At 41.3% G+C, this 27,711-nt stretch overlaps 1 protein-coding gene across 5 annotated transcripts; it reads right to left on the reverse strand.

Annotated features, from left to right (window-relative positions):
- Positions 1–476: 476 nt before the first annotated feature.
- LOC122841129 (abl interactor 1-like) lies at positions 477–27,286 on the reverse strand. 5 transcript variants are annotated; one of them, XM_044134167.1, is made up of 11 exons: positions 27,028–27,282; positions 20,534–20,701; positions 13,638–13,814; positions 11,645–11,659; positions 11,431–11,534; positions 10,629–10,769; positions 9,255–9,358; positions 8,916–9,131; positions 6,304–6,393; positions 4,406–4,591; positions 477–3,487 (listed from the first exon to the last, which is right to left on the reverse strand). In XM_044134167.1, the coding sequence occupies exons 1-11, from the start codon at positions 27,142–27,144 to the stop codon at positions 3,312–3,314; spliced, it is 1,494 nt and encodes a 497-aa protein (XP_043990102.1). In that variant the 5' UTR covers positions 27,145–27,282; the 3' UTR covers positions 477–3,311. The 5 variants fall into 5 exon arrangements, with proteins under 5 accessions (XP_043990102.1, XP_043990106.1, XP_043990104.1 ...); XM_044134171.1 differs by lacking the exon at positions 8,916–9,131 and having other exon boundaries at positions 6,304–6,488; positions 9,260–9,358; positions 27,028–27,286; XM_044134169.1 differs by lacking the exon at positions 6,304–6,393.
- Between the last annotated feature and the right edge of the window lie 425 nt (positions 27,287–27,711).

Raw genomic sequence — 27,711 nt, forward strand, 5'->3', positions numbered from 1 at the left:
TGGAGAGAATTCAGGCGAAATTTGGTTAACACATCAGGAGGGAGGAACTCGGGCACAGCTTATGAAGCCTGCTGGTAATTGCTCTTGCTACAGCAATCCTCCACTGCCAGAAGAGAGCCGAGAGATCGCTAAACGGCTCCATTCACTTCCTCCGCTGCCTTTGCTGAAACTACAAACACGTTTATGAGAATGCAACAAAAGCAGTGTTTTTTTTTGTTTTTTTTGTTATTGTTTTCAGGTAAAAAGAACCTTACTTAATGCTACCTTCAACCAACCACAGAAAAAAAAAAAAGCAAATTCATACAGAAAGAGTTTACCTAAAATTTCAGGGTCCCAGTTTTCTGTCTTTTTCTGACCCAAGACTGTCAATGCATGTCCCAATAAACAAGAACGTGACGCCAAGGAAAATATGACCGATTTTAAAAAATCTGGAATTTTACTTCCATTTCATATTGAAAAAAAAAACAACTTTAAAATTTGTTTCAATGAGCTGTTTATTACAAAAAGACTGTACATAAATTTTAATGAGCACATTCTATGTACAAACGGAGAGGAGGACAAACAGATTCTATTCCCATGAACACTTAAGTTACACGTTTTTTTTCTTCTTCTTCTTCTTGATTCCACGTTTGAGCATTATGAAAACACGTTGGAGAAAGGGTGCCACGTCTCGTGATGCCCTGGCATTCGGGGCGAGTAAACATGTTCCGCCCGCCAGTGGCCAGTTCATGATTTCCAAACGAAAACAAAAAGGGTATAAATAAAACCTTCACATACAAACCTGCGAGCAAACGCGTCTCTGCTGTTTCTCACGTACAAAAAAAACAAGTCAAATGCAAAGTTAAAAATGCGTCACGTAGAAAAAAGTTGTCTTCTCAATTTAAAAAAAACAAAACACAAACGGCCTCATGATGTCAAATACAATCCAGCCAGAGACGCACCGGAGGATCAGAGTCTATAAATGACACACGATCATGCAGAGAGGCTGAACGAATACTGCTCACATCAGGACGTCCCCTGTTAAAGTAAAAATGATAAAAAGCCGTCACTTCAAAGTACAAACCAGTATGTGATCTATAGGCTTCAAAGATATGTAGGAGTTTTACTTCCACCGACAATCATTTTGTAAGAGCAGGTTTTTCTTTTTAGAGAGGAAACTACCTACAGCCCTCGTTCTTTAGACCGTAAAGGTGCAGTTCACATATTGTTGATGGTGAGGTTCCTTTACCTGCAGCAGAGAGAGTTTGTAGAAGAGTGAGAGTGATAGGAGGCTAACAGCTAGTCAGTTTTAGCGCCACTCCCTCGTTTTATCGCGTTTCGTCCATTTAAAACAACGGAAACTGAAAAATTTTCATATCTGTGGTGTACACTGCTACATAAGTGGATGTTTATTGTCAACATTTCACAGGATGCCATTTCCTGCTGCCATTTTCTCAGGCATACAGTATCTGCTTTACTACTTTAAACTCTGCGGACTGAGTTATGGTTATTTACATGTGAACCATATCCTACTGTAGCATTGTCTTTGAAGGGCAGTGGTGGCTCTTGATCTGGGCACTTACACAGGGCGGTATTAGAAAAAGGGAGGCACTGAAGTATCAGATGAAAAGACCAAACATGTCGGTCACTTAAGCACTTTCTGTTACTTTCACGCAAGTGCAGTTAATGGGTAGTTAGCGCCCGCTTCTGTTGAATAGGAAGCAACAAAAATAAGGAGCCTACAATATTTGTTTTCTCTTGGACTGCGCTGCATTCATCACACCCCAGGTTTTCTGATCATTTCAAGCATTTTAATTGGCTGGGAGACAGCAGCAGAATATTAGCTGAAACAATGACTGACTGGCTGAGGACTTAACTTTTCCGCAAACTCACTGGAATATTTCCTGTCTCTACCACAGGTAAGGGAACTACTACTAAAAATGTTAATAGAATGTTAGCTTAGCAAAGCTAACGTATCCCTTTAAGCATATTTTCTCAGCAGTAGCTAGAAATGTTTAGCACAGAATCTTGGACCAAAGATTAGCGGGCTACTGCTGATTTGCCTACATTCACATTACAGATATGATTGAAGGAATTTACAATCAAAAAGCCAGCGACGTTGGAAAATAAGAGACACGCCTCTGCGTTCTTCGGTACAATTCTCCATTGAGCAGCGTCGTACTTGAGGTTGTTCAGGTCGGTGAGCACCAACTGGAAAGCACGGCACCAGCAAATGTTTGCAGAATAAACGAGTTCTCCCGGGGCGTCCTTCGTCGCTCCCCGCTTGACGGCGACTGGCGCGTCGCAATCAAACCTCGAGACGAAAATCAAAGTCGCTACAGTCGTTGATAACTATCAGTGCAGCTACGACACAAAGGAAAACAACATGAACAGACGCAACAGTGAGTCCTGAAGCCGGACAGTGTCACAGAATACAGCGGCGACGACCGAATCAGAACGGAATAGACACAGTCCCAAAACGGAAATGGCACCGTGACTGTTGAGGACAAAAAAAATGGAACATTCAAGTAAAAATGAGCTAAGTTGAAAAGGAAACCCAACCTTGGCACCGCTCACCTCCACTGACGAAGCACACCGACAAAATGTACTGTACTGGCAGTTGGTCACGTTACACGTTATATACACGTTAGAGTACAGAAAGAAACTCCACCAGACTGAAGAAGGAAATTCTCTCTCTCTCTTTTTTTTCGTCTATTGATGCGTTCTGTACAACCTTCCTTTGTAATTCGACACAGAGCGTTGCAAGTACACACGCCTTCACACTCCCGCTCGTAAACCTCTTCGTGATTTTCGACAGCGTGGAACATTCAGTCGTGTCCTAACTAAACGCACTTGTTGACGTTTTAGTTGTCCGTTTGAAGCGGAGGGAAGAGTCGCTCTGGTGGTCCGCAGTGCAAACAATCAGGTAGCAGTTTGAAGCTACAGGAGCCTCGTCTCAGTTTTCAGACTGAATCTACTGTATTTTTCTTGGTAGTTTGCAATGACAAACGTATGGTTACAGGTAAATTCTAGTGAGGCTCCTCTTCTTGCATTTCCAGTGTAAATTAGCAGACCGCAGCCTGTCAAATATTAAACTCCTTCACCGTTTTTGTGCAACATTCGTATTTTAGTAGACTAAATAAATGCAAGCACGACTCGCGCGGACCTAAATGAAATCCTTTAAAAGAAAAAGCCATGGCACTTTACTCAAAATGGGAGTTTCGTTTCTCGCCATACGGCTGTACATATGTAGATCTATATTTAAAATATAAAAAAAAAACTGAGCTCCATCATTTGTGGAGGTTTTTCTTTGTTTTTTGGGGTTATTTTCTTTAGTCAGCGTAATGCATGATTGATTCGACGTAATTTCCTGGAAAGAGTCCGGTGACGCCGTTGCAGACGCCTTCGAACCATCCGTCGTCGTTCTTTTTGATTATGTAGATGATGGCGCCTTCCATGAAAGACAGCTCGTCCTCCTTGTCCTTCGTGTAGTCGTAGATGGCCACAACTGGGTCAGAAGAAACATAAGATGCCGTCTGTTTAGTGAATATAAAGGACTGGGTGAGAACAAATTTCCTTTGTCAAGATTCAAGACCTTTCCATGCTCAACATCAGCCCATTTTTTAAACAATAATTACAAATGTTTAGTATGCACTTATATAGCAGATGATTCATTATGCTAACTAGATAATTCATTATGCTAGCTTGACTTTGACAGCCTTGCCATGTAGATGTGCTGCAGAATTCAGTTGACAAAAAAAGTTGACCCACGTTCTCTGACAAATCATCAGCAGAACAGGCATTTAAATTAGCTAATTAGCCAGAGCTAGTGTTATATTAATAATTGCAAAATAAGCAAAAGGCCTGAAACCGTAAATCTATAGCGGACCAGAATGCTCTGGTTTTGTTTTTTGTGTGGGAAATATTTGCGTGTTTATTGGTGTAGAACTCCCTGGCACATTTAGGCTAGTGGGGGTGTTGTCAGTCGGTTGCCAGGACAACTGCTATGCATGTGGAGTAAAGCTGATTCAGAGCAGAAGAACAAAATTTTGTGGTTTTGAATTGTTTCTCAACAATTTTTCAGCATTACTTTCGCTTAGCTGTGGCCGTGTAATTTCTGGAGGTTCACTAAAAGACAAAAACTAGACCAATAGCCTCGTTCCTTTGTTGATCGTCGAGATATTCATAACAGTCTACATATCAGATGAATTATTTCGTAAAATATTTCACAAACTAAAGCGGGAGTTATGTAAAGTGAAATTAATTATGCAATAGAAGAGAGAAATTCGCTTAGTCCTCTTTGCATCTTGACACAGTTGACGTAAACCAAACCAAACTGAGCTCTGTATGTACATAAATGACACTCTATCCTTTCCAGTCTGTGTAGGGACTCTGAATAATATTACCTTCATCCACTGGCACTGACCTTTCTCTAAGTACACCTTGGGGGCCCAGTGGGGGTCTCCATCAGCGTAGGGATCGCTGTAGTGAACGACGGCAGCTTCCTCCTCCTCGTAATCCACAGGCGGAGGAGGTGGAGGGGGAGCAGGCTCCTCAAACACACCTATGTCCTCTGGGGGAGGTGGAGGAGGCGGAGCTGGACTGTCTGTTACTGGAACACAAGAAAATGTAGAAAACTATTAGTTTTCTGGTTCAATTTGATCCAAATATGCTGAGCAAAAGTCGTCACAAACCTTGCTTTTTAATTTAAGGACGCAGCAAAGAAATGTTGAAATACTTTGACCAATAGAGGACAGTGAAGGATCCTGACTAAAAATGTGTTTGTCTGGCATGTAGGTCTACATCGCATCTGTTTTCACAGGATACGTTTTTAAAAACAATGTCTTGCTCATGTACTAAAGCAACTCTTTGGTTCCAACCTCCATTTTCCCGCTGGTCGACCAATTGACTCCAGCGATGTTTTAAGTTCACAATAAAACGACCCCTGACAGCAGTTTTATTACCTGCAGTAAAAACTCTGGATTTAGTCAGACTTTAAGTATATTTCTGGCAAATGTTTCTGTAATAAAACAGCTTTAAGGATGATCCACGAAGCGATAGTAGTGCCTGTTTCAAATGTCCCACCCTTTGGAGATCCCTCTCCAGGGAAGCTCCCTTGTTAAAATACGTGACTCCAACTTACAGCCTGCTATTAACTATTCTTGCACATATGGTAAGCTTATTTTATTGAATGTATTATGAGCTTTAGGCATAGACCAACAAAAAATTGCATCTAATTGCAATGTGTTTAGAAACCATGTACACTTTCATCTCACTGAGCGCTGGTGATCTTACCGTGAACCAAACTGCTTCAATGTTCCAAGTGAGCGAAATATGACGGCCATTTTTTCTCGTCATTTATTCACTCACCTACATGCAACGAAACGTTTGGCTCTTTAAGACGTTTCTCCTCCACCGATGTCAATTTGGTGGCATAACTTATTTTATCTCGCTGTGATAAACAGTTGTATTATGCCAACAACATGCTAGATAATGTTAAAACAGCGAGGTAAATGCGGGTAGCCATGGCAACCGGTGCAGTTTCTGCAGTCAAGTTGCGCGTTTACAAACACATGATCCCTCTATGCATCTGCAGGTATGAACCGAAGTAGGTTTAATATGTCATCCAGCCAATCACTCCATGTTGCTGTCAAAGTAATCGACTATTTAAAAAAATAAAACCTAAAATCTTACAACTCACATAATTTTGGCCTAGGAGTTTTAAATAAAGTTTTATACAATATTTTCAAAACACACGTTAGATGTGTAGATATGTGGGACGTATTTGGATGAGACAGTTCGGGGTAGGATTTAATAAGCTTCGTCTTCTTTCCTCTCCTGTGTTGAACTGGGTGTGGACGTTTTGTTGTTTGGTTATTATGATATATATTTTGTTTTCTTCTTCAGTATTTAATTTTCCTCTGGCATTTTACTTTATCAAAATAAAGATTTAATTTAATAAAAAAAAAAAAAAAAAATCTTTGGAGCCACCCCTAAAAGTTGGTTGCCCTGGGCTACTGCCCCTGTGAGGCTTTTCCAAATTTCCAGATTAAATGTCTGCAGATGTTTCCTGCACTCTAAGCAGGCAGACACAGACAGGTGGAGAATTCAGGACAAGAACATCAGGTCACATTTTCTACCTTTTGGTGGACAGACATACAAGGATCCGGGATGATTCATCACCATGGCAACCCCTCAGACATCAGAGAGGGCGCTCCGTCAGCAACCTTGCTACGCCGTGCAAGTAAAACCTAGCCCCTCTGAAGCCGGATGCGTGTAAGCGTGTGTGTCCTCACCAGCGGCTGGGTGTGATGCTGTACTTACTGCTCTCCTGCATTCTGGCCACGAAGCCGGTCAGGGGGATCTGCGGGGTCAGCTGGACCATGGGGGGAGGAGGCGGCGGATTCACAGACACTGAAGCAGCGACGCCCAGGCGGGAAAGCAGAGGAAGCGACAGAGAGACGGGGAGCGGAGGTGGACAGGGAGAGTGATGGAGACGTGAAAAAGGACTTGACAAGAGCGTGAAAGTCAGCGTGGTACGAAAGATTACCAAAAAATAAAATAAAATAAAAAAGCCAGAGGTGGTAAAAATGTGGAGGAAAAAAATACATTTCAGTTTTCCGGTCTAGAGTGGAATTTCTTCTAATCTCAGTTTGAGGATATGCCTCATCAGCATGTTTTTTTTATAAAAAAATAAACTGTAAACCGCAGAAAGCTTCAGACAGTAAAAAGAAAGCAAGGAGCTGCACAGACCCAAACACATGGCAGCGGCGAGAGCTCACCAGCTGATTAATCGTCAAGAGTCAAATATTCTGACGATTAATCAGATAAAATAAAACAATTTGCCACCTCCTGCAGATTTTTCATTGCAAATAAACAGATAATTCAATCTCTTCTTTAAATAGTAAAAAACAGGTTATTGCCTAAATGCGACAACATATCGAAAATTTTGTTTCAAAGGACGCCTCGGCATCTAAAAAGATACTTCTAACATCAACATGTGAAAAATCAATCCAGAATACGGCTGAGCTGTGGATTATTTTTGGATTAATAATTGGAGAGCAAAAGGTGTTTAAGATATTTTTGTACAGAATTTGAATCAGGTGAAAGTAAAACTGGGGCACCTGAACATAGTTACAAAGTCTTTTATATGTACATCTTAAGTGCAAAATGTGGATATTTTTCTCGTTGAGTCAATATGTTCCAATTAACGATTAATCAATTAACTGAGGATCATTTCAATAATGTATTTGTTGCGATTAATCCGATTAATTGCTTCAGCCCTACTGAAAAGCATTCAGAAAGCCACAGCATTTCTAAGTAATCCACGTCATTTAAATAATATATACAGCATCATGCCTGTATAAAAAAGAAGTTTAACCCCCACTGTCTCAAAAAAAAAAAAAAAAAAAGAGGGAAAGCGATAAGCAGACAGGCAAACAGCTGTCCTCACGCAACGATGATGTCACACGCAGACCCATGCCAGCTCTGACTCATAAATCACATGTAATGGAAGGGCGTCTGCAGTCCCGCTGCGCTCCAAAGCCTTTTGCTGTCCGTCTGCGGCTCAAACGTGTCAGCTGCTTCCTGTAATCGCCACCGACCGCCGCAGGTCCAGGAGTCACTTTCAGTCCGGTTACGCTACACCGGCACAGAGGCCGCCTCGTCCGTCTGCGTTTTCTGCCAAGAAAGATGGTCGTCCTCGGAGGCGGGAGCCATTAGAGGAGGATGGGGAGAATAAATCCAACTCCCTGGATAAGAAGGAATGGGTTTCCCCCGTTTGTCCAGCGGCCGTTTGTGTTTCAGACCCACCTTATCTAAAGAGTAGGACGTTTCCTCCAGGCGGTTTAAAGGTTTGTCACGTTAAGTGGTAAGAAGTAACGATGAAACGAATCAGAACGGAAACCGGAGGGTTTCAGCGTCCTGGGCCTGAGTTAGCACAACTCATCATCTGCAGCGTCTTGCATAAGTATTATAAAGCCTAGAGAGCTTTACATTGTATTTTTGTATTAGGTTGACACAGAGTAGCATATATTTATGAGATGGAAGGAAAATAATGCACTGCTTAAAAAAACAACAACATTTTAAACAAAAAAAATTGCACCATCTTGAATTCAGTCCGTCTGGAACAATACTTTGGAGACCAAGCCTCAGATGGAGATACAGTCAAGGTTTTTTCTTAAGTTTAGAGGGAAAAAAAACAGCTACAGACATAAAGAACATTTTGGAAAAAATCCAGTAGTTTTTTTGAGATATTCCTCTACTAATTTTGCACTTGTTAAAGTATAAGTTTAACAACAGATATTTATTGTTTTTAAATCTGTAATTCAGCTGTCAGACTGGTCCAAGCTGTTAATCCACCCAGGAACCCCTGATAATTTGTAGAACTCCTTTAGAAATGAGGACGTTGTGCACGGACACCCAGCGTCGTTGGACGTCTGTGGTGCTGCTACATGTTTAGCATTCAGGTGCTACAATCGGCTTTCGTAGCTTTGCTAATAAGCTAACTCGGTTAAGCACAACTTCAACATAAACAATAGTCTTTTCCAGCAGATTGTGTTTGAAGAAAAAATTTAAGATGAAAGCAAAGGTTCCGCCTTGAGACTTTCGTATGTTAAAAACAAAAAGAAAAGAAAAAAATATATTTGCGTTAAAGTATTTAACACGTTAAAATCGGTTATTAATTCATTGAAGTTACTTAAAGTCCCGGCCCTAATTATTATTTTTTGCATTTATTCCCATTCAGCGACATAAAATCCCAGATGAAACTGTGGCTGCGATGTGACAAACTAAAGAGATCAACATAACTTTTAAATCTCCTCAACCATTTTCACCACAGTCAACAACAACGTAAAAAGAAAAAAAAAATCTCTAATTTTACAGTTGAAATGCAAGAAAGAACACTAAAGTGTTTCCCTCCTAAAGTTCTGACCCACCTGCGTTCTGTTGGAACGCCGGGCCCCCGTTGACGTGAGGCTGCTGGGAGGAGACGGAGGGCGCGCGGCGGTAGGTCCCTGTGGCTGACACCATGGAGGCCGAGGAAGTGGTGGAAGAGTTGTGACGGGAGATCTGGCGAGAGATCGTGCCGAACTGGGACATGGGGATGGGACCCAAGCCGGGGCCCTGCGGCACCGACGCCGCGGAGGTCGCCACTGCGGGACAGGAAGAGGACGGCAACCAGGATTAAAACGGTGAAACGATCAGCTGCCCTATTGCAAGTGAATTCTCCATTTGATGGAGGACAAACGAAGTGAGCTGCAGCTGCCGGGACCCACCTTGCCCCATGCTGGGAGGGGACGGAGTGGGAACGGCGAGGGGGACCCCGACCACGCTGCTGCCGCCGCTGTTCTCCCGGCCGCCGCTGCCCCCGCTGCTGCCGCTGCAGACACAGCAGAAGAAGCTTCAGGAAGGCCCTAATTACACAACCGGGTCTGGCAGGCCGTCATTACTCCGGCGTGTGTCATTCTGTCGCAACACTTATTCCATCGCCATGGTAACGGGTTCGCATGTGGTATGCAAAAATGCTTCACAGTTGCGTTTTGCAGCTCGACAGTGGACCAACAGCAGCCCGCTGTTGGCGTGCGTCGCCGTTGCATCTGGGTGTGTGTGTTCGGTTTAGCCCACACACACCTTTACAGCTTGAAGAGGCTTTACCGCTCTCTGGACGGCCATATGAAATGTTTTCAGCAAATGTCACTGGACGTTGTGAAAAAGGACAACTTATAATTTAGTTTGTCTTTTGATAACCAACATTTTATCTCCATTTTTTTTCTTATTTAAAAGTGAGATAAACGTGAAATTGTGCAAAAAGAGGATCTTTTTTCTTTCTGTGGGATGGAAGATGATGCGAATTACACATAGATATTTCAAAAAAGTTTTAAATACCTATTGCTGGCACCTTTATGGTGTTTTCACACCTAATATCCCAGTGGACGTGGTTTGACTGGGACCAATGCTGCAACAACTGTTTCATTTTCAGCTGGTGCTGTTCACTGTCACACTGCACTGTGTCAAATCAAACCTTTTGAAAAACCAGTCCACCTCCTCGCCTGTGATGGCGCTGCATCAAGAACTACTGAAGGACATGGCATAAAAACCCCAGAAGAAGACAAAAGTGCAACTTCCTTCTTTGTAAAATGTTTTTTAAAAAAATGGAGTGGTGTTTAACTTTAGTGGTGGTAGGATTTTTTATTTTTATTTTTTGGTGAAAAGCCACAAGCCATTTTTCCCGCTCATGCTAGGCTCACATGTTTGTTTTGGTTGTATTTACCCAAAATGCCCTGTGCTAACAGTTTGCCTCCTGCTTTTGGAGCGGTCTCTGGTCAGCTAGGTATTCACATCCGCATTCAAACCCCACCAGAGTTCACTTCAACCTCACCCAGACAGACGTTTTCAGCCAGACTAGAGTTCGCTTTTTTTATTTATTTATTTTTTTATTATTTGCATCAAAGTTTGATTGCTCCTTCAATCAAACTACTGGCGTTCGATTAAAGAGGACTGGTATGCTGTGAATGCGTCCTCAGTGTCATTCTCCATAAGAATTTAATACTAACACTGCAGGGAAAAATTTCTTAATATATTTATGTTTAAGTCTCCAGAGTCGCATGTTGAAGACCCCTGATTTAGACAGACGGTCTCAGGTTTGCTACCTGTGTGTCCTGGGTCTCTGGTTGAGCGAGGCCGTGCGTACGGGGCTGTGCTGGTTCCCCAGTCGGGCCGGGCTCGTCATGTAGTCATTAGGCACCACCGGAGGCTTCACGGGCTCCAGGGTTTTGTAGGGGGTGTTACGCCTGGAGTCAGACCAGCAAAGGTGAAAGAGAGAGAGAGAGAGAGCAGATTTCAACCTCAGTATGTAGAGAAAGAAAAATGTTCACAATCAAAACAAAAGGGCGGTTAAATCCTTCAGAAGAAGCTCAAAAGAGTAATCAGATTTACTACTAGGTGAGTTATTGGAAAATAATATTTCTGCAGGGTGTCTGTGCATCCTTAAAAATCTTAAAAATTCTTAAATTAACGTATCTGAAATTAAGGCCTTAAAATGGCTTAAATTCATGGAAGAAAACGTAAGTTTGCCTAAGATACATTAATCACAGGTCTTGCACTGATGGGACTTTTTTTCAGTCGCAGACATCATCACTCACTGCACTGTCTCAAGGCGGTAGAAGCTGCCAGCTACCAGGTTTTAATACTTGCTAGCTAACTCGCTAGCATTTTTTTATGTAAGCGTAAATTTATTGCGGTAAATTGACTACGTTCATCTTCACCAACCCACACGATGCTCCACGCAATCTGTGCGGAGAAAGAGTTTGCACTAAGGCGTTAAGAGAGCGGCTGTCAGCAGCCACAAAGAGACCCCAGCTCTTTCAGTTTTGGTCCTCTGGAAAACTAAATCTGAGTTGGTGAAACCTGGAGACACTTTGTTGTATTTAGCTTTATGCTGTAGCTTCTTACCCGAGCGTTCCCCGGCCAGCCATAGGGGGACTCGGGGGTTTCTGTGAAGGCGGGTTGGTCCTGGACAGGGTTCCTCCTCGTCCTGCTGCGTTGTTCCCGTGTTGCTAGAGAAGCAAAGAGGAGGTAAGTCTAGAGCTCAAATAGTTGTCACGAAAACTCTGATTTCCATTCTATTCAACGCAGAGGAGAAGAAAGAGACAAAGTCAACTCTTACCTTGGCTTTAAGCCACTGAGTGCAAGCAGGCAGAGAGGAGACAAACAAGTTATTATTAAGCTTGGTTAGCAACACTGTTTCTTAGTAAGGAGTGAAAGGAAAAACAGAACGGAAAAGAAAAGCATCCATTCTCAGTCTCCCTATGTGTTCACGTACTGACCAGACTATGCTGCGTTTCTCTTCAACCTGTCTTTCCTATCACTATTACTGGTGTATATAAAAAAAAACCTATAGCAGATAAACAAATGACACTTAGAGCAAGTAAAGCCTGGTGGCCCGCCAGGCTTATAATACTCTGGGGAAACATTGCCTGTTTTTTTTAACTCTTAAAAAATTGGGATATGTCAATTTCGTAGCCCATTTGGCCTCTACATACTGTTTGAGTGACGTGGCCTGCTGATGTCTCGAGCGTTCCTATTGGACAAGAACCACGAGAGGCTGTGAGGTCATAAATAACAGCAGACAGTCCGGGGGATGGGAAGGCTGTAACCTGTAAGAAAATCTGTCGCTGTGGTAACTCTCAGAAATGTCCACAAAGGTTATTGTGGCAAAGAAGAGAAGAGCTCAGTCAACACGCTGCGTGTGAATTCCTCCGAATTCCCAGCTTTCTTTTTTTTTGGCTGATGAAGTTGAAATTAAAGAAGAGGTAGAAGGACGACGGCGACAATGCTTCAGGAGCTCGAGGGAATCCGCCACAGCTTAAACGAAACACGTCGGAGGGATGGAGCGCTAATAAGCTGCACAGTAGATTTCTGTGTGGCGGCGACGGGTTTCATTGCTTCTGAACTATTTGCAGATGTGTATGGAAGAAAGGGCTTGGTAGGGACTGGAATGCGATATGTATTTCTGTCCACATGGATCTATTTAAATGCACAGCCACACACACACACACACACACACACACACACATAGCTGGAATGAAAAACAGAGAGAGTTTTAAAAGAAGACTGAGAAATAAATCCTAATAAATTCCAAACGTAGTTGAATTAAATGCTTTAAATCTTTGATTTCTTTTTTTTTTTGAGCTCCAACAGCCTCCGGCTCCATTGATCTGCGCTGATTTCTACAGAGGTCCATCATCTCTTGTGTCCATGAATGACGCCTGATTTGCATAGTCAGCCATGCCAGATCTGGCTCAGTGTGAGCCAGCTCTCACAGGAGGAGACACTGGCTTTTGAATTTGAATCAGTGGATGTTTGAAAATCGGCAGACAGCCGCTATCTCAACAGAGACAGACCCAAAGGGGGGTGGAGGGGGGGGGTAGGAGAAAACGACGCACAGGCCAAATCACACATTAGACAGACGACTGGGTGTACACACACACACACACAGACACGCACACACACACACGCACACGCACACGCGTGAGCATGCACAAAATGCACGGGAGAGAGTGGGGAGAGGAGAGGATGGATCATGGGGAGAAATATAAAAAAACTCCCAAAATGAAACGGAAGAAGGCTGAGAGATTTCTTTTCTTCTGCGATTCAACAGTGGATGTGTGAATAACACTTGGCACAGATGTCTCCGTCCTTGCTCACACACACACACACACCCACGCACACACACCCACACCAAACAACGTTCAGTACTGGACCCCCAACCCCCTAAAAAACAAGAGGTTTGTTTAGTGAATCTGTTTTCAGCCACAGTCAGCATCGACTGGTGAAGGGCGACACGCGGAGTCAGAACTCCAGACTCTTCCAGAATCACATTTCTGAGTTTCTCTGATGTTCATTAGACATTTTTAAAGGAGCGGTATTATGTAAAATCCACTCTTTTCCAGCTTTATATCTTGTTATAATGTCATTCTCTCGTCGGAAACATATTCGGAGCGTTGCTTTGATTCTTTCATGTGTCTTTGATAAAAAAAATCTTTCAATCTCCCGTGGCAACCAATCTGGGGTTCCTCGACTTATTTATCGCCTCAGTGAACCTCTGTTTCTGTCTGCCTTCGTCTGAAGTGTAACTCTTTTTTAACGTCTTCTCTTACTTTGACACCGTGTCCCACGTCGTCCAGCAGCGTGTAGTCGATGGGTTTCCGGATGTACCGCACGGGCCGCTCCATGTTCGCCGGGGCGATGATCTTGTGGGTGCGAGAGGTGTTCTTGTTTGTGGTCAAGATGCCGATTTCTCGACGCGCCACCTTCTCCTTGTGGATGTCCACCGTCTGAAAAAAAGAGAGACGGAGGACGAAGCCCCCATGATGGGACGCAGCACATTGATCCATCTGACATATTAAACTTTGACTCTTTCCTTTACAAATGTGCACAACAGTTAGTTGATATTCTGCTAATGTTGAAAAACACAACACAATCTAGCAATTGCTGTGTCTGCGTCAAATAAGAAATGCAATTAAAATCACATGTGGATACGTTAGCACATTTGTTTACATGATGAATAATTTTAAAAAAAAAGAAGCCACACCGTTCTCCTTCCTCTACTTCCTGTCGTCTTCTTTGTCGTTTTCGCCAGTAATATCTCGCTGTTGATCAGGCGATTTGTGTGATGCAAAAAAGGCGTCTCCGTTACAGTTTTGCAAAAACGACAAATTTCTATATGTTTGAGAAACAATTTCCAGGCCGGGAATCGAACCTGCGACAGCCGCGTCGAGGGCTAAGGCCTCCATATGTGGGTTGTGCTTAACCCCTGTGCCACCACTGCACCCCCTCATTGTGCTTATTTTATTTTTTTTTAAATCCATTTTTGTTTTTCACTATCCATTTCATGCTGTTTTATAAAGAAATGCTGTATCATTTTAAAGCTGTTAAATTTTCATTTTACGGGATTATATTACAGCTCATGTCAAGATCGTTAAAAACAAAAAGGAAGTCTTTGGAATTTGTCTATTTTTTTCTTTTTAAACCACAGTAAAAATAAAAAACTAAAAAAAACAACTAAAAGAGCAAACAGCCAACTAATAAACTGGAGATTGATTTTGTTTTTCCCATGCTATTTTCACAAAGATCCCCTTTGGCCCTTCACACCAGGACTAATTGAAAATACCGATGACCTACTTCTCCTCTCAGGCTTAAGTCATTATCACTCTCAGCAGTCTCCTGTACGAACTGGCCCTCAATCTATGAATGATAGATGAAACTGGAATGGATGAGTGATGCTCGGAGGCAGAGGGGCGGGGCTAAGGAGAGCAGGAGGAAAAACGAGTGGAGCTGAAGCAGGCCTGGGGTTTACCTCCCTAATGAACGAACCGCTGGTAAAAACTAAGAGCTCCCCGTTCTCTGGCCTTAATGAAATTTAAAAAATTTGATGAATATCTCGGATGAATTACAATAAATGGCGTACTATCTCTTTTTTAATAAGACTAAGTCAAGATGGAGAGGGAGGCAATGGGACAACAAAGAGCATCCTTCCTGTTTTAGAAGACTTGGAGGATAAAAAGCTCCTTTTCGTTCCTCCTGTTTTAACAAAACAGGGATAACAAAAGTTAACCCATTTTTGCTCACATGGATTCCTTTTATTTGTTGTTTCAGTTGTTTTGTTGATGTGTTTTCCAGTTCGCGAAAAACCTTTTGGACAATTTGTCATTCAGCAAAACGAGTTGCTGTGGCAGGCCTAAATCTGAGCATATCTGCAAAATCATTACAAAGAGTTATTAATCCATCGAAACGCTGACTCAAGTGACGGATTTAGCTTTTCATACAATTGTTCACATAATGACATTTACTGTTGCATTTATCCAACTGGTAAGGACTGAATGCTTCTTTATGGGGTACGGATTTATAAAAATGTGTTTTTTATTGAAAGAGAGTTGTGATACGATTGTAGCAGGTAATAAATGTTTTTAAATAACGGTGTGTAGGAACGAGTGGATGTTTTTGCTAGGTGTTGTCAAGTGCCTTTGCTTGATCTGAAGTCTCTGACTGGCTGAAGGCGAGTTAAATATAGAGAACCAGCTGAGCCCTTTTTTTAGGAGAGGAAACCAACGTTACACACCCAGCTTCAGCTGGGAAGTAAGAGAAAAGAGCCGCCCATTTCCTGCCAGCGACAGGCGAGCTGAGGTGACGATTAGATAAAGTGAGGAAAACCAAGAAGAAGAACAGAAAGGGATAAGGCGAACAGAGGATTCTGACATTATGTTACGATTAAAAAAAAACAAAAAAATCAATGAAGAAGAGGGAAAAAAGTAAAAGAGATTTACACACAGGGTTTAAAACAAATCCAGCACACAGAGGAGACACGTTTCTCGGCAACAGCAGCTGCTGTAAACATCCGTCTTTTGCTCTACTGCCGCAGCCGTCAACAAACACGGCTGCACCGTCATCTCTGTTTCAACATTTCCTCGGAGCGCTCATCGCTGAAAGGCCTGAACAAGCGTGATGATCTGTGTCAAACTTTCAGACGTAATAACCGGTTACCTAATCGCTGACGGCACAACTCCGTCTGCCCTTCCTGCACTCGCTCCATCTCATTTTCTTCTGTAATCTTTGCCCTCAGAGACGTCCCCGCTGCGCCTTTCAGAGAGCAGATGGTTCAGGGGCGATGATCTCCCGCCTCCGGTCTAATAAATCTCCTTTTTGGCAAAACAATTCCACATTGCCACAAAGTAGCCAAATATGCTGAGTTGTGGCTGGACCGGGGAGGATGAAGTCCAAGACAAGATAGACGATTTCAAACGTCATGAATGCAGTATTCAGTTTAGGGAGGCAAAAATACGCCTTTTGTCACTCCTGATACCGATAATTGAGGCTTTAGCATCGGCTGATACCAACCTGGCACAGAAAATCGAATTGATTTAAAATGTTTCTATTTTGCGAACGCAGACATAAATGTACTGAATTAGACATCTGTTTGATCAGCACGCTTAATAACACGGATAGCTTCCCAAGCTTGGTCAAAAGTTTTAAAACAACACAACTTTAATTTGTTCGGTCAGATCAGCCGATGTAAAATAAATAATAAAGAAACTGAAACTGGCAAAAACAATGGGTTGATTACCTTGGACAATAATGTAAAAAAAGTAAATAAATAAAGTGCAACAAACCTTCATTCAAATGGTTGAAATGGGTAGTAATGATAAATATAATGTAAAATAAATGATGAATTAGAGCTCAGAGCACAAAGCATCGGATAGAATTACACTGGATAGATCAACCCTTAAGCATCGGGAACATTTTCACTGATACCCAATGTAGAATCTTTTTCACGATATCGAGGCCGATACAGATATTAGTATCCGATCGGAGCTTCTCCTTTTCACACAGGTTTACTTTGGACCCAGGTTTCTCGGCTAACGGTCGACTGGATCGCCTGACATCGACCCACAAGTGTTTGTGGGGAACAAAACGGAGAAAAATACATTTTAAAAAAAGCAGGCACGGGAAAGAGTTACACAGCCAGAGCGTGTGTGTTTTTATCTACCTCTGCATTGAAGATATTCTTAGCCACAAATATCCAACCTAAACAGTGATTCACATCTCAGCTTTACATGGCGTGTCGATGTCGAAGCGCTCCTTGGGTTAATCCGTCACGGCCTCCTCTGTTGTGAGCTTTTTCAACGAGGCCTGGACTTGGCGAGCCACGTTTGGCTTCCTTCTCACTCTAATCTCATTTCAACCGTTTCAGCTGAACTAAGCTGGAAGTTCAAACTTAATTCCTTAGACACAAAAAAAAAACAAAAAAACACTTGAACGCTCAACGAAAGCCAGAAATGCCTGTTTTAGATGTGCGAACGAGGGAGGGGGGGGGACAGTGATAATTATTCATACCCCTTGTGGCGTTTCCAGTTTTCTCATGCACCAACCGCGATCTTTATTGGGAAGTTTATTGGGAATTTATGTGATGGACCAACAGAATGTAGTAAATAATTGGAAAGTGAAAGGTAAATATGTAGTTTAAAAAAGTATCGTGCAATGAAAAGAAACTGAGCTGCATTCTGGGTGTATGACCTCAAGCTCATTAATCTGTGAACACCTCAGATTCTCAATTGGATTTAGGTCTATACTTTGACTGGGACACCGTAACGCCTAAATATGTTTTGACCACTGTAGTCCTTGCTGGATCAAGGTCAGCACTGCAGCTGCGCTTCCGGTACAATTGTGCGCAAAACTTTGTCGGTTTCCCGCTAGTGTCGAAAAAGCTCAATTTTGCAATTGCGGTGTTTCTATTAAATAAGAAACACAATTAAAATCCCACGGTAACAAGCTTGTTAGCACTGCCAGTGCCTACAACGCTGCTGCACACAAACTGTAATGTAAAAAAAAGTGTCTCCATTCCTCGATAAAGCTGAAAAATCACCCCATCCTAGCACAGAAATGTTTTTATCAAAGTTGGTTCGTTTACTTACATCAAATTTTTTCTCATAATTCCAGTTTGCACAATTTTATGGTCAATGGGAACTCAGCTTCTGTCATGCAGTCAAAGTTTTCTTCAAGGATTAACCTGTAGTTATTAGGGTTGTACCGATTGTAGTCTTCTGGCCCGTTGTTTCCAATTTTGGCCGTTACCAATTTTTTTCGTCTGAAAAGTCCGTAAGTAAAGCTTTATTTGTAAAGAAACAACAAACAAAAACACAAACAAAACAACAAACACACAAAACAAATTTAAGCAAAAGCAGATTTAAAAAGATACGTTTTTAGCCGGTCTTTCAAGGAAGCCATTGAGTCTGCATCCAGCGGTAATGTTTGATATTGGACTCATGGGCTGTAGCCCAGGGCGGCATCAGAAAGGAGTGAGGCTCCCGAGAATAGAAAATAAAATTGATCTTATCTGTCGGTTTTCTCCTGAACATGTTTGCTAGAACTTGTATGCATGAGTAGTGAAGTAAGTTTCCCTTAGTTGCTGTTGTTTCTAGGAGACTACATTACCTACTTTCTGCTACAAAAAAAAGAGTAAATCAGATTATCGCTTGCATTTTCATTGATTGGAGAAGGAGGAGGAGCTTGCTCTGGGCACCGTTCTTGGGCAAGCCCAACTGCATATTTTTATTTCAAGCTTATTAAGCACAGTGATTAACCGTGGTTACATTTTTTGTCGATTGGCAGGGGTAAAAAAAGAAAAAAAAACAAACTAAACTAAATTTTGAAGAGTTTTTACCACACTGATTATGTGAAATTGTCCAAGTTCCACTCCAGTGACCGTACTTGATGGCTGGTCAGAGTTACACTGCGGTTAGCACCGAGGGCTGTAAAATGTGAAGCTGAGATGTCAAGTGGGAAACAAGACGGGGCGCTTAGCCTCTTTAATGGGTCGATAACGGCGGCGCATTGTTCTTGGTCGGACCGCACCTAACGCCGCTCTATCCGGCCGCGGGAGGTGAGAATGCAGAAACAGAGAGAGAGAAAGAGAGAGAGTGCTGCTGTCAGGATTTTTTCTTCATTCCTGACGGGCCTAATGAAGCATGGAGGCAGGGCACGGGACGTTCACTGACTGAGAGAGACAGAGAGCAGACAGGGGAGGTGTGGCATGCCCTCCATCATATCTGTCTGCAAGAGTTTATTAATGTTATCATACCGGAGAACATCAGTGGAATGCATGTCTTTGTACCTAACGGGAATTAATTTCTAAATTAAAATCATGCGAAATACAACACCATAACAGCCTTTATCGTGAAAGACTAGGACTGTACAATGTGTCATATCAGCCGATATTGATCATTGTTAATCATTTTTGTTTTAAATATATGAAATGATGGCCCGGCCTTTCCTCTCTTATCCACAGTTTTCACTCCAGATCGTTGTTTTTTTATTTTTAGGCTGTTTTGAGACAAGTTGCTCAACAAGCTGTTGCTATGTAACTAGGGGTGTACCGATTTATCGGCACTTAATTTTGGGACGTCGGTGATCGGCCGATAATTACATATGAAGACGATCTTTTCACACAATCTTATCTACCTCGCAAATGTTTAAAAATAAGCAACTGTCTTCTTCTGCTCTGCCATGACAGAGTTTCAACTGATAGACCGGCTCACCAGGTCATATCCACACGTTTGCAGCAAACATCAGTCACCCCAATGTTGCCAACTCTGTGACTTTCTTGCTATATTTACCAACATTTCAGACAAAAAAATTGGTATTGGCCAAAATGGGAATCAGCAGATCAGGCTTTTTTTTTTTTTTTTTTTAAATATCGGCATTCGGTCAGAAAACTGCAATCGGTGCACCTTCATAAGTAACCACTGAGTGAGTTATTTAGTTGATACATTCCAACGTTGCTTAGCTGGCTGGGAACGGTTGAGCGGACGAAGCCTTCATCTGCTTAAATCTCCCAGAATGCTGTGCGGTTCTGAAATTCTTATATCATGATACGTTTTTCAGCCATATCAACCAACCCAAACTTTTGGTACACATCTTGGTACACGGTGGAGTGTTTCCTCTGGGATTTTTTTTTAAAACCTTGGTGATAGGCTGTCAAGGTGGGTGTGTGCGATATGACACTGATGATTAAAGAAATCAGGGAGCCTTCAAACCGTATCTGAAACATTAGGCATCAAGACCAAACTATATAACTGAACTACCGTCGTGCAAATCCAACATATGATGACATCGGGATTGTTTTCACAGTTTAACTAAAAATTTAATCCACTTAACATTCCTTAGATACTTTCCTTGCACCTTTTCTCTGCCTCTATTCCCGACTATCATCTGTCGTTTTACTTCCCTCCTGAAAGAGGCGCAGCGCACAGTGGCCAGCTTCACAAGCAGACAGGCGAAAATTTTCATGTTTCATGACATTTAAATTCAAAATGTCAAACTCTGATTATGGATAGGATAAGTGTGCAAATATATATGCATGCCATATGCTTTACTTGTGCTTTTATTTTGAACTACATGAAGAGGAGACCCTGCGGCGGCTGAAACGGTTCGTCTCGAAATCATCTGAGGCAGCTGAGGCGCAACTAAAGCCTCGCGAGTGTCGATCAGGCCGTCGTACCTGGGAGATGTGGTTGATGGAGGACTCCATGCGTCGTAGCTGCGAGGCCTGAATGTCCAGCAGCTGCAGCACATTATTAGCTAAGGCATTGATCTGGTAGGCAACGCTGGCCAGAGACTGCGTGGTGTAGGCTTTGGTCTCCTCCAGGGCTTTCTTTTTGTCTTGAGCCTGGCAGGGAGAGGAAGAGAAAGCAGAAGTTAGGGGGGAAAAAAATTGTGAATAGTGAAAGGATGTGTGGTAGGAGGAAACGCTGTACTCTAATTTTTAATCTCTTGTCAGTTTTTTTTTTTTTTTTTTTTAAGCTGAGAGTGTGGAGAGCAGGTATCTGACAGGACCATTCAGTCTCGGCTGTTCTCAAGCCGCAAAGCCCCCGTTAAGCTCCGAGGGGAAGCGAGGGCACGAGACTCTAGAGGAAGATAACCCAAGCCAGAAAATTTCACAACACAACTCCAGAGTAAGCCAGGTTGGCAGTGTGGGAACAGGTGCATGGTGGGAATTAAGCCCAGAATGTAGGAATGCCAGGACATTCCTATTTTACTTTTTTTTTTTTTTTATGGGATCCCAAATCTCTGCCCGGCTGCACAAACCATCTGTTTCTGGATGTCTCGAGCGCGACACTGAGACTGAGTGGACATATTTATAGTTTGGAAACCAAACAGGGATAATGCAGCCACACACAGAGAGGCTCTAACAGGGGAAATGCCAAGTCCGGTTAGGAAGCAGGACTACAATTATTCCACAGATGTTTTCAATTGAAAGAAAGAAAAAAAAAAAAGGATCTAATTTTGCACATCAAAATGCAGTTTGTCACAGTGGAATTTGTAGCTTTATTAAATCCTAAAAATAAATAAATAAAACTGTAGGGGAAGAAAAATTCCATAAATATGCAAATTAGCCCACCCACTCATTAGTTGTGTTTCTGAATTCCAGGATTACCTGAAAGTTAATAAGATCAATGCAGTCTTCGACATCTGAACTACACACATCGCTAAGCCCAAAAGGACTTACTTCAGCTTTGAAACAATCTTTTCGTTTTTATCACCATTTCTCTTCGGATTTGATACAATATTAACATTTCGGAATGACTTATATCTGTGAAGAAAAATATACATTAGGGTGACGATAAGGAGGCCTTCTTTGAAGCTACGTAGTCAACTTCAATGTGAGAAAGCCTGTGTTTACTGCCCAATCTGGTGCGGTGTGATTTTATTGTTTGGTTTATGGAAGAACACTGAAGATCTGTTGCATGTCACAGGGCTCTTCTAATTCCCCAACAGCAGATTTAACGCCGCGCTATCCCTAATCTTTGCTTAAAGAACGTCTGGCGGTGTTATGAACAGCTTTCAAGGCCGACCATAACTTGCTTTTTGGTGCCTATCTCATCAGAACAAAGACTTTAAATGCGGCAACAATGACTTGGACTCCTTTCGTTACGAGGTGAATCTAATGTCACTGCAGCAGCACACTTTATCATCCAGCTCGCTGCTAACCCGCATTTAAAAACTAGCTTAACACTTACGTAAATGGTCTTATCGTAGTACATGTTCAGTTTCTTCTAATAAATGGAGGGTCGACGGGGACAAAATTAAACATAAATACATAATTAAATCATTAGTGAACTGCATCACGTAACAGACAAATGTTTAATTGCATGCTTACGTCAAAAACGTCAGGAAATTAATGTGCTAAATGTCATTCATGAAATCATTAAAATGCAAACTTATAATAGCTAATGCAGATAATTAAGTAAATATCTATTTAATTACTTCATGGTTCCTGCTCCTCCACTGTGATTATGAGATAATTGTATCTGGCGGGGCGGAGCTACAGATGGGGCGGAGCTATAGGCGGGGCGGGGCTACATATGGGGCGGGGCTACATGTGGGGCGGAGCTACAAGCGGGGCTAGCGCTGATCTTTTTCTCCAAATGTACGGAGGGTTAAACGGGACAAAATTAAGTAAATGTATTCAATAATTTATTGAAATTTATTGAAATACATTTAAATAAATAATTTAAATGTTAAGCATAATTTAAGTGCTTAAATTATATATTTCAATAAATGCACTTAAATAAACAAATTAATCATCACAGTAAATTTATTTAAATAAATCGATATTTGTATTACTAATCAAATTCAATTCATTTATAATTCTAAACCTATCATCAAATTGCTAAGATGGAAACTTATAATAGCGGATGCAGATAATTATTTGATTACTATTTGATTACTTCACAGTTCCTGTTCCTGCAGTGTCATCATGAAGTAACTTCGTCTGCCCATTGACGTCGAGGGGCGGAGTTATCGGCGGGGTTAATGCTAAACTATTAGCTTCATCCTTTGACAACCATGGCGGCTCATGTAAAGGAGAGCTAAATGCAGGAGGACTTATCTAACAAATTGTCTATCAATTCAACATTTAATTAACCATTTATTTATCTCATGGTACATTTAATTAACCACTCAATGGTGTATTTATTTATCTATTTAATTTGTTCCCTTTTTGCCCTTCATACAAATTAGTCTGATTAGCATCCTAAAGACTTAATAGCAATGTGCTAAGAAGGGAGAAAGAAAACCTTTGAAGAAACATTCTTTTAAAAGATGAAAAAGCAAGAACCCCCGTAAGCTGAAAGCAAAATGACGTTAAAGACGTTAAGAAAAATGCACAAGCAGTTTTCCTGTTCCACTTCCTCCACTATGACAGGCCACCTGCTGCACTAATGTCTGTTGAAAGGCTCTGCTGCTACCTGCAGAGTCCCAGCTTACCAGCCTGCTACACAGCAGACACCCTGTTGTTTGGATATTTTCACAAACGCTGGATGGAAGGTTCCTATTTAAACGTTTTCCATGCATGCATAGAGGAAACAGACAAAACTACAATTACTCTCAGCACCAGCACCTGAGGAAGTGCGTGGAAGCTGAAGTACGAGTGCAAAACTTTTCATTTTAACAAAACATCAACTTGAAACAGCAACCTTTACACAATTTAACGCGGTAAAATTATCCTGACCACTAAACTGCTGGGATACTGGGAATCAAAATGATTATTATTATAGTTATTCATTCTCACGGTGCTCTTCATTAATTCACTAAAGATAAAACTTATTGCCAAATAAGGATTTTGCCTCCTTAAAATAAAAAGTATACGCTTGTAAACTTTCTCATTTACACTGGGTGAGGGATATGTTACACATGCTTGTAGTAACAGTTCCTAAAAACAAATTAATGAGGAAAATGTTGGATGTTTACAAACCAAATAGAAAGAAGTGATTCTTTTTTTTTTCTCTCTCTGAGCACAACACCAAAGAAAATTCAACCACTTTTTTATGTTGCAATTGGACCACGGTTACTATGGACGCAATGTGGTTTCAAGAGGCGGCTTTCAAGGTAAGTGAAGCAGCTGCAATCCAACCTCAACAAATGTTGTGGACATCAACACAAACTGACCGAAAAAACAAAATCCTCTAGAAATGACAGTAACTTTTAAGCACATTACTGGACCATGTCTAGAAATGTATCCCTCTAACCTACTTTAACTTTGTCCAACAAAGTCCCAAACTGAGACAATGAGTTCAATATGCAGAGTAGAATTGGGACGGTGGAACAAACAGTGTTTCTTTCCTTTATCCCACACTGACCTATCTGTAACCCAGAAACAACAAAAAAGACTCAAACGAATTTAAAATCTGCTTTATTCTTACCAGCTTTTGAGGGTGACAGTTTGACAGTTCCTCCAAAATGGATTCCTTTTTCTGCAAATATCTGATCTAAGAATAAAACTCCAGCTCTAAAGCATCACACAAATGATCTGCATATCACAGCGTGGCTGTTTGTTTTTGTGCAGCGCTGCTATTTAAGCTGATGATCTGACAATATGAGTGCTTTTTAAATGGCCTATATGCAGGAGGATGAAGAACTGTTTGAAATTAGATGAGCAGATTTCAGCTCTAGGCTTCAACATCACTGACTAACAACCGGAGGCTCGAGTCCTAATGCTCACCAGACATGTTACCGGTCGTTTCGGGGAGAATATTAACTGAAGCTGTTCTGGGTGACCATTTGCATGCTTCATAGCATAATTTTTTTGTAAAAGCGCGTTAAGATGCATACAGATTCTCACTGTTTCCAATCTCCCTAAAAGGATTATTATTCAAAAGAAACCAAAACAGATTCATGTTCATATTCCGTGGCTGACCTGCTGAGAAACACTGCACTAGTGACCAATTTTCAATAGGGGTTTTTCTTGAACCGATATTGATATCGGATCTTGGTCCAATATCAAACAAAAAATAAGTATCGGAATATAAACTGGGCATAAAATCTCTGATAGAAGCATTCTGCCCCAGCATTTCAATCCAGCAGTGCTTCTATCCCATTGGACAATAATAAATGTGTCAGTGTCTCTCCTACCTATTGAGTAACATCACTTGATCAAGCCTTTTTTTACACAGTAAAATATGAAAGGAAAAAATAGTTTGATTCTTTTTTTTAAAAAATAAGAAAATAAACATTTATTGCCTAGAACGCAATAATACAGAATTCCTTGGTTGAATGTTAAAAAAAAAAAAAAAAAAAAAAGCCACTGGAGCAGTTTTGGATAAAATATGTTTACAGAGAAGAGTGTTTTTGTTTTAAAGGCAAAATGTGAATTTTGTACAGGTTTGGCTTCATTTCCTCTCTCACTATGTTTAACGTTTTTCAGCAAATGGCCTTTTTTCCAGTTAACAATTAATGGTTACTAAATTAGTTGATGATTGTTCCAATAATGAGCATAAATTGGATTAATCCTTTCAACCCTACTTTTACATCGGAAGGTCACGATTGTGTTTCTGATGGTAACTGGAGTTAAGCAAAATAAAAAATTAAATTAAATTTAAAAAAATAAATGTGATATTATGTTGAACACAGTATCACAGTGAAAATAATTACCACTGTGGAGCACAGCTCCTGGTCTCACTTATGAGAGACACAACAGTTCATACCGGCTCGTGCATTTTCTGAAAACACTCTGCGGGAGAGCAGCAACATGAAATCAAATCACAGTCGTCATTACAGCATCAAGGTCTGCAATCTCCAGCAGCTGCTCGGACGCAACATTTAGCATCGCATCACGGCGCATTCGCTTTCTCGTTCAAATTCCACATTTAGCCGGTTGGATGGACTCTTCGATTCGAACTTTCATGAGCTTTAAGTGGCTGAGATGCAAAACGTGGTAGGTGGAAAAGTGGCATGTGGACAATGGCATGCTGGGAAAAAGGAAGAGAGAGAGGAAAACGTGGCTAATCAATCAACCAAAGTTGGCAACAAGCTGGTCATAAATAACTAGAGAAATTGTTGGTTGTTGCTAATGTCTGGTTTTCTGAAATGCTTACTCTGATTTTGATGGTTTAGATGTATTTGCAATGATTACACCATATGAAACAGAAAAGAATGAGACACAAGTTCTGATAGAGAACAAATTAAATGCAGCATTACATCTTATCAATGTGCACCATTGCTCACAAAAAGTTGTGTAGAGCACACAACCACACCTTAGAAGAAACCTGATATAATGTAATAATACAAGTGGAGATGCAACAGCACACTTTTTTTTTGTTGATACTATTTATTGATGTCCATAAGATTTAGTGACTTTTTGTTAAACTAAAAAAACACATCAAAGTTCATGCGGCTAATGTGTTCATAAACAAAATATAATGGAAATTCTTTGTGTTCTGTTTTGCATTTAAACTAATCTGCTGATTACTTATCAGGAAAGACTGAGGGAAAATTGACCAATTGATTGGTGCATCTGCGTTGATTTGATATTTTGCTTTTTGGTTGTTGTTTTTTCTTTCCTTATCTGCAAGGTAATGGCTTACTCTGTGGCACGCATAAGTGAAGATTAATGCTGTAATTCAGTGCTAAGATTAACAGAGGAAAAGTGCCACATTTATATAAATCATATATATATATATATATAATCTTGTAAGGACCCATGTTTCATTTGAAGAATTACTATTCGTAACGCTGTTATGACGCCTGAACGTTGTCAGCACACTCAGTGGGATTCGTATAGCGAAGGATAAAAACGTCAAAACTAAAAATGGGGTCGACATTGTCTCTTACAGGTACCTATAAGAGACTGAAGTGACAAACCACTTATAGCCTTAATAACGACACACCCTCTGAAAGCCTCCCCCCCACACACACACACACAAACCCCCCAGCAGTTTTTAGCTCGCCGAGCACAGCCCCTTGCTTTATCAATGAAGCCGAAAGGAGAAAACGCCGACGTGCAGCCCTGCCCGAGCCCACACCGAGCCACGGCTGACAGAAACAGCTCACCGGGAGCCGAGACCACTCGGCGAGGCCAGCGCTTGGAGAACCGCTTTCATTGCGACCAGCATTTCCTGCCGCTGTGGTTTCACTCTCCTCAGCTACAACACCGCAGGCACGACGAAGAAACGGGATGAGGGGGGGAAATGATCGCGTTTGGCGGCCTTTACTTACCTGAACATAATTGTTTTCACAGTATTCTGCAACCCGGGACAGGTTCTGATAGCTTTCCACCAGCGCTCTTTTACCGGCCGGGATTTCCTCCTCTAATAGCATTTGTAGCTCTGCCATCTTACATCCCTTTGCATTGCTCTCCTGCCCGTCTTTTTTTTTTTTTTTTTTTTTTTTATCAGTGAGGCGAGGCTGTGATGCTGTGCTGTGTTGCTGAGAAAGGGGCTCCCCCGTCTGGCATTGTGGCTCCGCGCTGGCCTCCGATTCACAACAGTGCGTGATTAATCGCAGCTACGTTGTAAACGGAGAGCGCTCATTGGTTCAGAAACCGAGCGGGTGGATGAGCTAACCAATCAGATTTCGCTGCGGCGGTTTTACACGTAATTATATGGCCGTGTAATATTTTAGTAGAGTTTTCATTTAATTAGTATAGAAAGGTAACATTTAATATGTTAATATAAATAGATTATACAATTTTTGTCTATTGTATATTTAACTGTCATAGTAAGAAAAATAACAATAATAAAACAAAGCATGTAATAATTATTCAAATTTTAACTACAATAATAAACCACAAATGGAGATGTACATTTAATCTTTTTGACGTATATCATCAATAAAGTTGAACTGAATTTACAAATTTAATACTAAATTAATAAAATATATAAATATATATATATATATATC

Source organism: Gambusia affinis, linkage group LG12 (genome assembly GCF_019740435.1).
Source record: "Gambusia affinis linkage group LG12, SWU_Gaff_1.0, whole genome shotgun sequence".
Lineage (NCBI taxonomy): Eukaryota > Metazoa > Chordata > Actinopteri > Cyprinodontiformes > Poeciliidae > Gambusia > Gambusia affinis.